This window comes from Phocoena sinus, chromosome 19 (genome assembly GCF_008692025.1).
Source record: "Phocoena sinus isolate mPhoSin1 chromosome 19, mPhoSin1.pri, whole genome shotgun sequence".
NCBI lineage: Eukaryota > Metazoa > Chordata > Mammalia > Artiodactyla > Phocoenidae > Phocoena > Phocoena sinus.
In genome coordinates this window covers 48,028,625-48,044,918 of record NC_045781.1, presented here as the reverse complement: position 1 = coordinate 48,044,918, position 16,294 = coordinate 48,028,625, and the positions used below count along the sequence as shown (strand labels likewise).

General features: G+C 37.2%; 1 protein-coding gene across 7 annotated transcripts in view; it reads right to left on the bottom strand.

Annotated features, from left to right (window-relative positions):
* Positions 1–16,294, bottom strand: part of CNTNAP4 (contactin associated protein family member 4) — a 259,598-nt gene that overhangs the window by 20,953 nt on the left and 222,351 nt on the right. For all 7 annotated transcript variants that reach the window (XM_032613290.1, XM_032613293.1, XM_032613297.1 and 4 more), the window contains 2 exons: positions 11,514–11,684; positions 10,575–10,793 (listed from right to left, as the gene is read on the bottom strand). In XM_032613290.1, coding sequence (XP_032469181.1) covers positions 10,575–10,793; positions 11,514–11,684 — 390 coding nt within the window. The remainder of the gene's footprint in view (positions 1–10,574; positions 10,794–11,513; positions 11,685–16,294) is intronic.

Genomic DNA, 16,294 nt, shown 5'->3' with positions numbered 1-16,294 from the left:
AAAACTGAGGCCTCACGGAGGGCGGCCAAAATCATGGCCTTAACAGAGAACCACTGGAGTCTGAAGAGCCAATATACTTTCAGAAGCACGATTTGTGACAAAATAGTAGAAGAATTCAAAAAGATAAAACATTGATTCACGTTTTTTTCCCCCAAAGGTTGAATTTGTTATAGATTTGTTTTCTAAAAGAGTTCTATTAAACTTTAAATTGGAGACTTTTTTAAAATCAGTCTCTTTATTTTAAAGAACTTAAAGGCTCTTTCATTCAAAATAACAGTGATATGCATTGATATTCTTATGTAGAAACTAACCTTTTCCTTGCAATTTTAAATAAGCATATATTTGTGGGTAAGTGTGGTTCGTCCTTCACATTGAAACCTGATCCTGATGCCGGGACAGTTTTAATTTAGTGAGAACTATGAAGGAATCCTTGAGTTTTTCTAACTTGACTGTGCGTTGATGTGATCTTTTGGTTGTTATCTTTTCATCAAAAACACACAGCATCAGTTTGAGCACCAGAGTATTTGCTTCTGTCAGGCATATTTCCCAGTGAATTTTTTCTAAGTGTTGGACCAATGTTCATTGTTAGAGATTCTCAACGAAATCAGGAAAGGGGATTAATGAGGACACACAGTGGTGTAACATTTATTGAATAATATATAACAACATGTATTTACCAAGTCACCCTTGAAGAGGTTTACAGTGTTTGGGTGGAATCAGACCCTGCTATTCTAAGGCAGAGGTTCTCAAACGTTAAGGAATATGAGTACTACATGGAAAGGCTTCTTAAAATACAGGGTCAGGGGCTTGTCCCAAGAAATACTGATTGTGTGGACCAGAAAAAAAGGCTGTGAATCTAAACGGTCAACAAGCACACAGGTGAACCTGATGCAGACAGTCACTTAAAGCACTGTCTTAATGGGAATGTAAGCTCTGGATGCACTTGCACATACACTGGTGCCCAGGAACACCATACATTAATGCTCAGAATTTGAAGGAGGAAAATAGTGTCCTAATCTAAATAATCTGGGTGGTTTACCCAGAGACAGTTAGGTGGTCTTGGGGCCTCTCAAAAGGAGCTTCATCTTTGAACAGACGATGTTGCCTCACCTCCAGGATCCCACACCTGCTCTGTACCTGTACTCTCTTCCCAGAATGTGTTAACTCTCCCTACACGCCCAACCCCAACTTCATTTAGCTAGTTCCTCATCTAGCCTCATTTACCTAAGGTCTCCTATTCTCAGAGATTCAACAGGTTTTTTGGTTTTGGTTTTTTGTTTATTTTTTGGTATTTCAGAACCAAAATTTGGCCAGAAAGGCCCCAAATAAGTACGTCTTTGTCACCATCTAGCAAGCTTTACTTCTGTACAGTGTTCCTTGTATATTATCAGTGTATCTCCAGCAAAATACACATTCAATAAGGGCTATTTCAATCACACTATATCCCCAAAACAAAGAACAGTGCCTGACACATAATAGCTGTGCAACTATTATAATCATCTATAATTATAATTATGTATAATTATAACTAATTATCAATTAATATTGATAATAATTATTACTTCTCAATGAATTTACTGTTAGTAAATAATTAACACACTCATTCACTAAACCAACTGTACCTTAGGAGTAGTAGATGGGAGCTTGGTGCTTCAAAAGTTGAAGAGAGGTACAGCCTTTCCTCACAGGGATGTTTGGGTCCCTGGGACTGAGATTGTCAATAAAACTCAATAAATATTTCTGAATCAATTAATTCTATGTTTTTGGATAATGAAACACCATGAAAAGGACAATAAAAGAATTTCTGAGAATTCTGAACTCACGGTACTAATGCTACTTAGTCTTATATTTCAAATGACTGTATTTAAATATCTGTATTCAAATGGCTTCAGTTGACATAATTTGTGTCTTTTCAATGAAGAATATGAAAGTCTTAAGGGTGTGGGTCATATTTTCTATTTATAAATCCAGATGAAGTATGGTACGAAGCCAGACATCTTACAATTCCAGTTTATGTGGGCAAGGAAGAGAAGGACTTGCTTTTATCCCAGAGTTTCAGAATTGCTGACACAAATTGTTTCATCCGTCCTACATTTGCTCAATCTCCTGCCATCCTTGAAGTCTCTCTTCTCCCCTTACCTTGAGGACATCTTTTCTCTTCCTTCCACATCAAAGCTGCTGCTAACTCAACTCAGTAAGAAAGTCTAGGGCTCAGTCAAGTCTGTGACAGAGATTCTTTCGGCATCCTTGCTGGAGTTTTCTTTCCTGGGAAAGGAAGGCAGCCTGCAGCCTTGGTTTTAGCTTTGGCCCAGGCACTCGTTGGAGGAGGGCCAGATACAGTGAAATCTGGATTAGAGGTGTATTCCTGGTGTATTTCATGGACTTCGTGTTACAGTATTTTAAACCACAGTGTAGAGTTTATAGTACACAGTAACGTTAAATCATGGCCTGTTATGCATTTGTCACTCTGAAACATCTACAGTCTCTCTGATTTAGGGGTTTGTCTCATTCTACCAGTGACATAATGATAACTAAATAACCCAGAGTCCAACAACTGAATAATCCATTTTCATTGGTTCCAATTCATTCATTCTTGTTTGTTTTCTGCTGTTTTGTTTCAGATGATGAGGAACTAGAGGCATAGAAAAGTCCAGGGGCTAGCCCATGGGCACAGCTGAGAAATTTTAGAATAAACACGTTTAGTCTGAGGCAGAGTTAAGACTAAAACCTACAGTTGGCCTTTCGCTACAAGGCCGCCCCTTTCCTCTCCATATAAGAATATGGTCAAAGAAGAAAACTTCCATTTTCTTCTCCTCAGATCACTTTTGGTTTGAATGGCATTTCAGTTCTGCAAGCTTTATTTAGCAGCTCTTTGCTGGACACCGTCTGACATTGGAGGTACAGAGTTATATGCAACTAATCGTGGTCTCAGAGATCTCACAGTCTAGTAATGGATTTAGACAGACGTGAGCACAACATGGTGTCAGTGGCAGAAATAGATACCCCGTGGAGAGGAAGGTCAGAGGATGGGGATATTAACAGGTGAAAATACACATGTAGACATGTGAAATACATGCCTAAAGAGCATTCGTAATAGTGAGACGAAAATCAACAGTTTTGTAAACAGGACTTCTTAATTCCATACTTTTAAAGAGTTAATGGTTGCCTAATCAAACAGTTTAAAACTACATTTTTAAATTACCAAAAAAATGTAATGTCTAATTAGATATAAACATTTGCAGCACACATGTATTGAGGATTTTTACTTTACCATTAGGTTTCAAGTTAATAACCTTTTATTTTAAGATGTAACTGTTCAGGAAAACATGACCAATGTAAATAGGATTGGGCCTGAAAGCTTAATTAAAGATTCCAATGACTTTTCTGGGTTAGAGTATGTCCAATTAAAAGGAGTTGCAGTTTGATTAATTGATTCTGGAGGTTTCTGCTGAGCTATTGTGTTTGGAACTGTCTTCCAATTAATTTTCTATCAATTTACCTGCCATACTATATCAGATATAATGGATTCCGTAACTTCACAAACACTGAGTATTCTGTGAAACAAATACCCAACACTTCTACGTGGATGAATGTAACTGAACCTGTTCCCTTACATAACAGTACTGGGATCTGCACCTAAATAAGTGCGCAAGGTGCTGCGTAGAGACTGAGCCCAATCCCTTTATCACATTCCACACTCTCAGGAAGTTAGACTAAGTGACAGATGCTACTGTCACAGAGTACAAGCTGGCTCTTTCCTCTGCCAATTTTCCACTACTTTTGTGGCAGGAAGACCTTTCATTTTTTAATGGCAAATTATTTATGTGCTGTGCTTGAATATTACTGAGGATTAACTGGGAACAACTGTGTGATTTGCCCAGGGGCCTTAGAGGAAAAAAGAAATCAAGATCCCCACACTTCTCTTCAAAATCCAAAGTTACAGAAGCTTGTCAGAGTACAGGGGTTCTCTCTGACCAGGGCGCTGTGCAGAGAAAGGCAGGGAAGGCCCTGATCATGGGTCACCTGGGGGCAGGGAAGTGACTGGGCATGAGGGCTGGGCCACGACCAAGTCAGGGGACTGACGGGAAAAGCGGTCCTCTGTACGTCACGCGTTGGACCTTCAGTCCTGTCCTTCCCAGCCATCCCCTAGGTCTGGGGAAGATGCAGCCCTGCAGCAATGATGGTATCAGTCAGTGTAGAAAGCTGTGAGCCTGGAAGCCCAGCTATAATTTTGCCATGGAATGTTCCTCACTGAGCAAAGCCCTGGGCGGGCTGGGAAGAGGAGGACTGTTTTCCCTCACGTTTAAAGAACGATCATGGTTGGAAGAGGCAGGTGGTGTAAGCAACCGTGTCACAGGCAGAAAATTCAGTCACTTTTCCCTGAACCAGAGTCAGTGGTGAGCACACGTCCCAGTGGTAGTGGCAGCAGGGAAAAATGGGTCTACTCAGACTTAAGGCCGCAGCACTGTCTGGTTTGACCATACTAAGGTCTATTTCAAAGAAATGAATGTTGGTGGTATTAGTCATATTCTCTGATTTCAAGAGATCCCATCTGAATTCTGATTTTAGTCAACAGTCACTCAGATTTGCTCGCTAGACACAGAAAAGTACACTGGGAGCTTCTTTGGCTAATCATGAAAAAGACATCTCGAGGAGGGGAGAAGAAAATAATTGAAATAAATGATATGATTACATTAAAGAGAAATGTGACTTTTATTGCACTGCATTTTGGTAATGAGGGAACATATTTACGGCTACAAAAGAAAATTAGTCTGTAATAAAAATTATTCAAACATAAAGTTGTTTGGCATGCTCTTCCTGTAACTGTATTTTAGCCTATCAAAAACAAACCGAAAGCAAAAAGAAAAAAATCTAGAATATATTATAATTGAGAACTTCTGCTCATCAAAAGACACCATTACCAAATGTGAAAATGCAATCCACAGAGAAAAAGGAAAATATCTGTAGTGAATTTACCTGAAAAGGACTCATCCAAAATATATAAAGAATTCTACAATTTGTTTTTAAAAGAGGACAACCCTGTAAAATGGGCAAGAGATCTGAAGAGCCACTTCATAAAGGACGCTGCCCAAATGGCCAACAGAGATTTGGTAGAGTCTCCTGATGCTTGGCATACGCTCATTCCTGTGACCCAATAACTCCATCCCACGTACACACCCCACAGATATACAAGCATATGTTCACCAAAAGACCAGCACAACGATGTGTTTGTAATATGCAACTTTGAAAGTATACAAATGCCCATCAACAGTAAATAAATATCTCTGTACTGGCACTGCCAGTGTCCCAAAAGCTCCCCAGGCCATATGAGTGTGTAAGCAGGTTGAAAACCAGCTTTCAGAGCTTCAGTATGCTTAGAGTTCAGCATTAGCCTTTGAGTATGGCATTTAGAGATTGTTTGCTCTTGATACTTAATAAATATTTGTAGATTTGATGCAGTTCAAATGCAATGTAAATGACTTGTGAGTCTACGTCAGGAGTCCTTACTTCTCCTTCGGGCCCTGGTCCCAAAGTATCGAAATGAAGTCCGCCCCGTTTAATAACCTGTCAGTGAAAAATTTAGGCTGCAAACAAAAATTTTAGAGCTGGTTGAATGAAAATCAATTCAAGGCTAATTTAAGACGCTTCTAAGAAAAATGCTGAGTTTACAAGCCAAAACAGAAAATGACCACTGTCACAATTCAGCTTAAAAAAATGACTGATTCTTTTCTCTGCCTCATTTCCGTGGTTGGAGCATGTCTGTGGGTGTAAAATCACAGCAGTGACTCTCAACATTGAGTCCTCAGTGTTTACAAGGTCAAGGGCATATGTTAATCACACCCATCAGCGTCATGTTGCTAAACTTCTTTTTGAAGGTAGGGAACAGCACCTCTGAATAGGACTGTTTAACTAAGATAGGTCGTAAATCACACACATACAAAAAAGGACAAAGCGAGAGAACGTGAAAAGGTTGGTGAAGACCCAGTGCCATAATTTAGAACAAGAATAGAGAAAGATGGGCTACAAATAGGAGGGGAATCATCATTTTTACACTGAAAAGCAAGGTAATGGTTGAGATTAATTGGGGGAAGGGAAGATGTTCATTGCATTGTCACTACTGTTCTTCATCTGACTACCACACTACATTAATGTTAACTTTTTCATACGAGGATTTCTGTTCATTATTTTATTACTCCTTCACTTCGCATGCCATCCTACAGTTTAGATTAGTTGAAGACAGTTGTGCCAATATTGGGAACTGCAGGGATTGTTAAAGTCCCTCTGTTATAATTCTGTGGTGTAGGCTAACACCAGCTAAATCTCCAAAACTACCTATCATTTCCTTATTCCTATTTCAGCTGCCATATAATTGTTGCCCAGCTGAATCACGTTTTTAGTCATGCTTTCTATTTATTTTCACTGATTTTGTTCAGAAGTTAAAGCATTAGTCTTGCCTCAGAGTTTTACTCTGAGATGTGAACACACTTTATGATTGGTCTTTAGGGGACAGAGTGAAGCAAGCAATGGAGAAAAGCACACTGGATTCTTTCATGTTATCCTCTTGCGGCAGTCACTTCTGAGAGACTGCCAAAAACTCTAATCTCAAAAAAAAGTAACGTGGACAAATATCATCAACATAGGTCTGGCTGTGGTAGCACAGGGAGCTGGACAGAATAATTTAATTCAAAATTAACATACATTCAAATATCTGCAACGTTCTACTTGTAGGTAAAAGTGTTAAAGATAGTATCTCAAACAAACAAATTTCTACATTATCGAAATTTCTACTGTTTCATAATTGTAGTACTATAAAATAACTCCATTTAGTATTTGAAATATTCCACAACAGGTTTACTGTTTTGTGCTATATTTGTTTACAAACAAGAAGGTGAATTTTTGGTAAAAGCTGCTAAATGCTGGGGTAATAACATAATCTAACTTTGACAGACTGATACTAACTTGGTCTTTCAGTTTTGCCCTGTAGTTATAAAAACTGTGTTTCCACATAATTTAAAACATCACCGTCATCACCATGTGTCTGAATTTAAACATTTTTATCAGGGAAAAGAAAGTGACGCTGAAAACTGTAGACTTACTCCTTGCAATTATCTCTATCTCATTCATTTGTCCTGATACCAAACACAAATGATAGTCGTTATGCACGGCTGAAAATACTGATCAGTCATAATTATTTTTTAATATGGATGGGTGAACTACAAATTAAGCTCTTGAACCTGTAAGTAAGGGAAATGAAATTGCCCTTTAAAATTTTAACCAGAAAATCAATTATATTGGATTAAAGCGGAGCCAGTCACCCAAGGATCACTGGCTCTGAGAGCAGACTTAACTCCAGCACTTTGAAGGTATTAACACACGGGCAAACAGTTTCTAAGACAACGTCCTTCTACGTGTGACGCGCTGGCACAGAACATATGAACAAAGCAGCCAGATTTCCTCGTGAGAGTGTGATTATGGGGCGGGTGGAACCTCATTGAAGGAGGTGGGATATTTTCTCTGGACTATGAAGAAAGACCAGGGGTCTCTTCCAGCCTGGCACAAGTGTGGTCTGTATTGTATATGTGGGACCAGGGAACAGCTTTAATCATGCTACAAGTTAGGATTAAGGAAGAAAACAAGAAAAGTTAACTTCAGGTGAAATTAAAGACTGAGAAATGATGTGAGTAACGCAAAGACCTTGCCAAAGGTTATTAGCAGGAGTAAAAAGAGTGAAACACTAACAGCGATAACCGACGCACTAGCAAGTGGTGTGCATCTCCATGTAAAATATGTCCCAACTCTCTTTATCACCATTTCCCCTTTAGCCCATGCCACCACGATCTCTCATGGGGACTGATGCCGTGGCCTGCTTCTACCCTTTCCTTCCATCCATTTTCCTCACAGCAGTAAGAGAGAACATGGAAAACGTAAATGAGACCATGCCACTCGTCTGACGCTTTAGAACAAAATCCAAATTCCTCACCATGGCCTTTGCACCATCCTCCTCTCACATCAATTCTCTCCTCAGCCACCACGACTTACTCCTTAACTCCTGAGAAGTTCATTCCCACCGCCTGGAATTCTCTTCCTTCGGATATTCCCAGGGTTCCCTCTTCTGCTTCATCTGGCCTCTGTTCCAATGTAAGGTCCTCAGAGGGGACTTCCAAGAGCACCCTACTTGACATAGAAGCCCCCCAAACCAAACTGTTGCCTGATGCCTTACTTTACTTTTTACTTTATTGAATTTATCACTACCTGAAACTTTACATACATACACACACACATACAGACATATGTGTGTATGCATGCCTGTGTGTGTATATGTAAATTGTTTTTATATATATTTATATACATATTGTTTTTTTATTCTGTCTTCGTTTTTACTCTTTTATTGGCTGCCTCTTGTCTCTTCCACTGAAACATACTCTTATGAAGGCAGAGAACTACTTTTGGTCTCGGTAGTGCTACATTAAGCTAGCTGTAATTATTACTAGTTTTTTACTACTTTTCACCCACTTTATGCTAATTCAGTATAACCTTTTAATTATAATTTAAATTCTATTGAATCTTCCCACAGGGGAAAGGTATTTTCATCTAGAAATTTAAAAAAATGCTGATTTGTTTGATAGTAATGTTGTAAATTGACAAATTACCATTTTGTCTTGTATGTATTATCCTATTAGCTTGGTTGGGGCCCTTTCCTAAGAGTGGTACACTCTTGCAGTAGAGGTGAAGATGAAAACAGACCCTTATGTGGCCTCTTGACAGCCAACAATGTGCCTCTACCTAAGGCTGCAAGCCTTTTTTTTTTTTAACATGAGTCCATCTTTAATATTATCACATTAACCACTTCAATTTACTCAGTTACCTATGAGTAGGAAGGAGGGAACTGAATAAAGAGATTTTTATTAATAGATGTAACTTTTTATTCAGAGATCTTTCTTTCTGCCTTTCCTTTTTAATTTTCAGCAACTTTGACTTAAACATAAGAAAGATTTCAGTTTTTAAAACTTTCAAGTAACACAATCATCCTTGAATTTAACACATGTAGGAATGTCAAAAGCCTAACCAACTGCCTCATAAAGATGAAGTCTCTTAGATCTTATTAAAATTATAACACATGACTGATGGCAAAAGACTCAAGTCTGTTCGAACACACAGTTGTGTGTCATAATAGTACTTCTATTCATTACAACTACCTGAAACCAAATTAAGGCTAGGATTCCCATCAGACACAATATATAGTGACTCCATTTCTATGAAGTTAAAATTCATACGAAGAATGAAAGGTCATGCACAGGCAAACTGCAGCAGATTTCACTGAAAAATTCGAGGACTGTTTCAGCCTTCTCAATTTCTAAGAATAGTAAGGCTATTTCCTAGATCCTGACAGATTTGAAATTGCCATACCTTTCCTTGTGGCCATCTCTTATTTTTCGTAACTCAAGAAATATCTATGCCAATTTCCTGACTGAGCTCCTAGCATGTTATTGAAAGAAAAGTTATGTATTTCTTTTCATGATTTCTTTGTGATTTCCATACCCTTAAATAAGCTTCATCCTTTGCAGTGAAAGAGAATAAAACAAGGCTGTTAAGCAAGAGAAGATGTAATGGGGATCTGATGAGAATTTTGTCCTAAAACATAACTCTTACAAGTGCTTGAAATATAACTTCTGATAATTTACAATTTATCCTGCTTGACAGCATTGCTGTGTCCTCATTTACACTAAAATGTATGAAAAGTGATCAAGGCATAATTCCTTGAACTTCACGGTCAATAAGTTCTGTTAAGTAATTAGCAGAGATGTAAAATAAAACAAACACACCCAGAAGGATTCTGCTATCAAGTCTCTAAAATACCAAGTGAATGTATTTAGAAAATAAAGGAACAATGTTTGGATATAAATATGAAGTAGGTGGTCACAAGACATGAGAAAAACAGGGAAAATAAGGGACACCAGGAGAACTGGTAAAACTGGTCAAATCATGGATCCTACACACTTTGCTTGTGCTTTTTTTTTTTTTTTTGCCCTGCTATTGGCCTGTTTTACACAGGGGTCACTGGTTGGCATCAGCTGGATTTACAAGGAGGGTTCTTCCACTTCCTGGGGAAAAGAGGTAAACATTTCCAATGTTATATTAAAGATATTAATACTAAAGAAAAACTGAAACGAGTCACATAATCTGTAATAATAAGAATGTTTGTGTTAAATTTATACAGTGCTGTATGTCAATTATATCTCAATAAAATGGGAATGGAATAAAAGAATGCAGGTTTAGGCATCAGTCAAACACAAATCTGAATTTCATTTATTAGGTGGATTTCTGAAGACAGGTCATTTCAGCTCCCTGAAACTCAGTTACCTCGTCTGTAAAACAGAGATAATACCCATTTCACAGGTCGGTTACGAGGATGTAATAGAACACCTGGCGCAGCCTGGAACATAGGTTCTCAATAAACGGTGATTTGGTGGTGGTGTTATCATTATCTTATAGTTGGTGTTATATTTTATTTTGGCCCATCTCTGCACTTACATCATGCAATGAAAGACAAACTCCCTAAAAGCAGGACTTACCCACAAAGAGCTGACTGTTGAGCTGCAGGAGGACATGCCCATCAGCCGGAGCGGGTTGCGTCCTTGGTGAGAGCTGATCCACTTGAACAGATGCCTCTTTCGTGTTCCTCTCAACCCTAACGTGGTGCCACTGGTTGTCGCTGAAGTGAGTGGGTGACTGCACCGAGATTTCAAAAGGCCCGTTCCCCACATCGAATGAAAATGTCACGACTGCAGGAGCTGGAAATGTCAGACATGAAGATCGTTCACGTTAGTCCCCGTGGTGGAGAGCTGAGTCTTCAATATACTCAGGAATAGCACCATAGCATCAACGGTCACTAAACATGAAGACAATGGTTTGAACCCTATGGAAGGAACCATTGATGTTGGCACAGAATAGATGTGGAATGAGACAGTAAAATACATTTGTATTTTGGGGAAAAAATGGATTCTAAGAAATTCATCACCAGAGTTAATTTTTCATGGTGATAAAAATGAAAGCTATTTAGCCAGGGCAAGAAAACTAAACAGCATCTGGTATTTTATATAAAAATAATTTTGACAGTGATTCAAAATTTATTTAATTTCAAAAGCATGCAATATGCATTTGATATCAAAATACTAATAGCAGCCTAAGAGGATATCAAAACAATACAGCTGGTTGATTTAATTAAGTAATTTTGAAATTAACTGAGAATTTGGATTTTTAAAAATTTTTAATTTTTTGAATTTAAAAGACTTAAGTTGGTTCTAGAAAAGACTAGTAATTTCCCCAAATTATTATATATGTTAAATATCAAGTAATTTTCTTGCAAAAACGCTATCTTAATATCAGTTTTTTTCAAAAGGACACAATGAAAAGATTCAGATGATAAAGTAGAAACATAGTACTTTAAAAATTAGTTAAAGAATTTACTCCTAAATAGAATCCCATAGACTTCTAAGGAAAAGAAGACTTACAGCGTAGCTCTATCCGTATAAAATCAGTAATCCCCAGGTTCTCTAAAAATACCCCAGATGAAGCTGTTGTCTTAAAAAAGAAAGACACGTCTGCACTAAGTTCTCCGTGGAAAGTAGGAAAATGAAGGTATGAAGCCTCAGTATTGAAGGAAGCTGAATTCCAAAATAACCCTGTTTTTTTTTTAAAGGGAAAAATAAGAAAGGAAAAAAAATTCATAAAATAAATGACATAATTACATTTTCTTTTCTTTTTTTTTTTTGCAGTTTTACTCTTAAAATATTGCTAATTTATACAAACCTGCTTTTCTTTCGGCTGTTAATTATACAGTATACAAGACGTGAAAACATGATTGGAGATTTTACAAGGGTTGAAATTCTGGATTCCTTCCAACATGGGAGAGGAATGACCACTGCAGTAACAGTCTGAAAGTTATATTTCATATAAGAAAAATAACCTGCAGCCTAAATACCAAAGCATTATGATAATATCTACCAAACATTAATAGACATTTTTTTATAACTTGAAATTTTAAACACCTACATTACTTTGAATAACAAAAACTCTACAGAAGCTCAAAGTGTTTTTTGTTCTAATACTTCTAACGTACCTTACAGAGTTACACCACCAACTAACTGTTTTCATTAATGGGTTTTGTGATTTTCTAAACTGAGATTGGCAGTCAAAATATTCTCATCTAATTAAAGATCAAGACACTACTTACTCTGTGCTATGCTGATATGCTCATGAAAATGCACTTTTCATTCAAAACTATCTTTTATTTTGCTTATAATAGTGAAGTAGGAAAAGGGTTCTCAACATTTTTTTAAATGCTCAAAATAAGGAGAAAATGTTTAAAAACTGTAGTATAAAGTAAGACGTCTACAAAAATTATGTGGACTATAAATTATAATTTCTGTCCAAAATACAACTTCTTATTTTCACCTTCCCATTCATTTTTTTGGTTACATCTACAAGTTTCTACAAGTTTTCTTTTGAAAAAAATATTCTCGGTCTTATAAAAACAAAGCATGGAAAAGAAAATACACATGCAGTGGCATGAAGTGACGGAAGTGAAATCCAACTGGATACACGTGGTTGATGAGAAGCATTATCGGAGAAATGAACTACGCGTTGCCGCTGCCACCAGCAAGTTGTCGACACATCAAAAATAAATATACATCTTCAGTTTTAAGCAACAGCCATCATATGTACTCACAACACTGAATGAAATTCTACTAAATTATCTTCCTGGAAGAAAGACGTATTGATCCTCTGAAGTTAGAACACAGGAATTTCAAAACAATGTTTTGTTATGTTAGCAGAGAACAGATACCTCGTTAAGTTAAAAGTCACGAACTTGACTTGGCTTCTATTTGTTCCTTAGATTATGATTTATTTTCTATAAATTCTGGATCCAAACAACCAGTGCTTACATCTATTGTATTTTTTCCTGAATTTCCTATGGACCTGATTCAAAAGTCAATCCTCAGCTCGTATGTGGACAATTTTAGAGCTGAGTTTATTCAGCTGCAAATATACTTAGAGGGCTTTTTTTTCCCCCTACAGCCAAATGAAACTGTATATTTTCTGAGTATGTCGAACTTTGCCCTTATTTCCATTTTACAGCTATTTCTGTGCCTAGACATTTTGCTCTCTACGAAAGACAGCAAGCAAAGCAAAATATCAAGCCAGGGGTAATAACACATTAGTGTTCTTAGAAGTGTTTACCTGACCTATGTTTAGAAGGAATTAAATGCCTTTCTGTTGAAATGTGTGAACATTAAAATAAAGCTGTAACTTTAAATTATGGAGTATTATTAAATCTTGCTCATCTGGAGTGATTACTAAGAGGAACCCTCAGAATTACTTAAAGGTCTAAATTAGATATTATTACTATAAGAACATAATATCCCACTTGTTTCATTTTTATATCACAACTAACCCAATAAAGCATCGTACAGAGGGCTTCAGGGAACGGGCTGAAACAGAGGAACAATTCTTTGAATTGCTATTTTTACAATGAATGCTTCTACAGTAATGAAAACAATTTATTACCTTAGGTAGTTTAAACATTCACACACACATAGAACCACATTTATCTGGTTAGCAAACCTTATTTTACAGACTCACAATAGGTAAAAAAATGAAGTAAGAACACTTTATTGAATTAAGAAATTGCTGCTAATTCACAACAACTATAAAGACAGGAAAGGCCAATATTTCCAAATGATAGCCCCGCTCTTTACAGACTGTGCCAGGAAGCACCCAGGAGGCTCTGGGCTGCCTCTGAGAAAGGAGGGGCAAGAAAGAGGAAGCAGAGCAGAGCCCAGCAGGCAGACACCAGTCAGAAGCGGCAGGTCTTTTGAAGAGAGGATTTCATGGCTGGGGTGGATTAAAAATCCCTCAGCTACGCCTGGAGCAGACCAGAATGCAATCACTTACTATATGAATGTTCTTTATCTTCCCAACAAAATGCCATTTGCAGCAACATGGATGGACCTTGAGATTATCATATGAAGTGAAGTAAGTCAGACAGAGCAAGACAAATATCATATGATATCACTTATATGTGGAATCTAAAAAATGATACAAATGAACTTATTTACAAAATAGAAACAGACGCACAGAAACAGAAAACAAATTTATAGTTACCAAAGGAGAAATGTGGGGTGGGGGAGGATAAATTAGGAGTTTGGGATTAACATATACACACTACTATATATAAAACAGATAATCAACAAGGACCTACTGTATAACACAGGAAACTCTACTCAGTATTCTGTAATAACCTATATGGGAAAAGAATCTGAAGAAGAATATATATATATATATATATATATATATATATATATATATATGTATGTATGTATGCTAAAAAACCATGATGCATTATTCTAAGTAATATTACTAATAATTAATAAAAGTAATTAATAATTAGTATATTCTCAATTACATTCAATATAGGGTGCTAGAGATTTGGAAAGATTCTTTCAGGGATGCCACTTACTTATTAACTTCCCAGAATTCAAAAGAAATTGTAATGAATAACGGGATCCATGTGGTTTTTTACATAGAAAAGGAAGATGTACTAAGTATTTAATTCCATACATAAAGTAAAAAGAGCCCGTATAGGAAAATTAACTTAGTAGAATATTAAGATTACAAGTAATTTTTAAAATACCTGTTTTGCTAAACTTTTATTTATATCATTTATTAATGATAATGATTCTCCTTTTAAAAGTAACAGATTTATAGAGACAGAAAGTAGATTAGTTGGCTGGGAAGATGGAAGGATTGAAAGATGACAGGGGCTAAGAGGTGAAGAGTTCTTTTTAGGGTAATGAAAATGTTCTAAATTGATTACAGTAATGGTTACACAATGCTATGAATATATTAAAAGTCACTGAATAGTTCACTTTACATGGGTGGATTGCACGGGATGTGAATTGTATCTCAATAAAGATGTTTAAAAAAGGACAGTATTTGAAAAATCTGTTGTTTTTTAAGACATTGTTTTACTTTTAAAATCAAAATGCATATGACATGCTAAAACTACCTTTCCTTCTTTTTCAAAACCACTTATATGAAGTATGATTGACAAGTGAAAAGCTGTACATATTTAGTGCATACAACCTGATGAGTTTGGTAACACTGCCTTTTTTTAAAATTTTATTTGTTTATTTTTGGTGGCTTTGGGTCTTCGTTGCTGCGAGTGGGTTTTCTCTAGTTGCGGCAAGCGGGGGCTACTCTTCACTGTGGTGTGCAGGCTTCTCATTGCGGTGGCTTCTCTTGTTGCGGAGCATGGGCTCTAGGCACGCAGGCTTCAGTAGTTGTGGCACGTGGGCTCAGCAGTTGTGGCTCACAGGCTCTAGAGCGCAGGCTCAGTAGTTGTGGCGCACGGGCTTAGTTGCTCCGCGGCATAGTGGGATCTTCCCGGACCAGGGCTCGAACCCGTGTCCCCCGCATTGGCAGGCGGGTTCTTAACCACTGCGCCACCAGGGAAGCCCCCAACACTACCTTTCTTAAAAGTGAATAAAATAAAATGAAATACAGAAATGCAAAGGCAAGGGATAGTTTACTAGTCAAATGAATCTTTCTGAGCACTTAATCATTTTAAAAAGCTGGAAATATGGGTTTCTTTAATGAAAACTTTTATTTTGAGATAACTGTAGATTTTCATGCAGTTGTATGAAATAATAAAGATTCTGTGTACCCTTTACCCAGTTTCCGACAATGATAACATCTTGCAAAATTGTGGTACAATATCACAACCAGGGTACTGGCATTGATACAGTTAAGTTGCAGAACGTTTCCATCACTGTAAGTATTCCTTAGGCTTCCCTCTTAAAGCCATACCCTCTTCCATCCTGCCCTCAACCCCTCCTTAACCCCGGCAACCACTAATCAGTTCTCCATTGTCATTTGAAAAATGCTCTACAAATAAAGGCATTTACTAATAAAGGCTAATGCTCAAAGGCATTAGCCTTTGAGACTGACAATTATTTCACTTATAATGACTCTCTGAAGATTCACACAGCTTGCTGTGTATGTCAATAGTTCATTCCTTTTATCTGCTGAGTAGTATTCCATGGCATGGATGTTTCACAATTTATTTAACCATTCACTTGGTGAAAGACATCTGGGTTGTTTCCAGTTTTCAGCCATTAGAAATAAAGCTGCCATGAACATCCACGTACAGGTTATTGTACAAATGTAAGTTTTCAGTTCTCTGGGATAAATGCCAAGGAGTACAATCACTGGGTCGTATGAGAGTTGCATG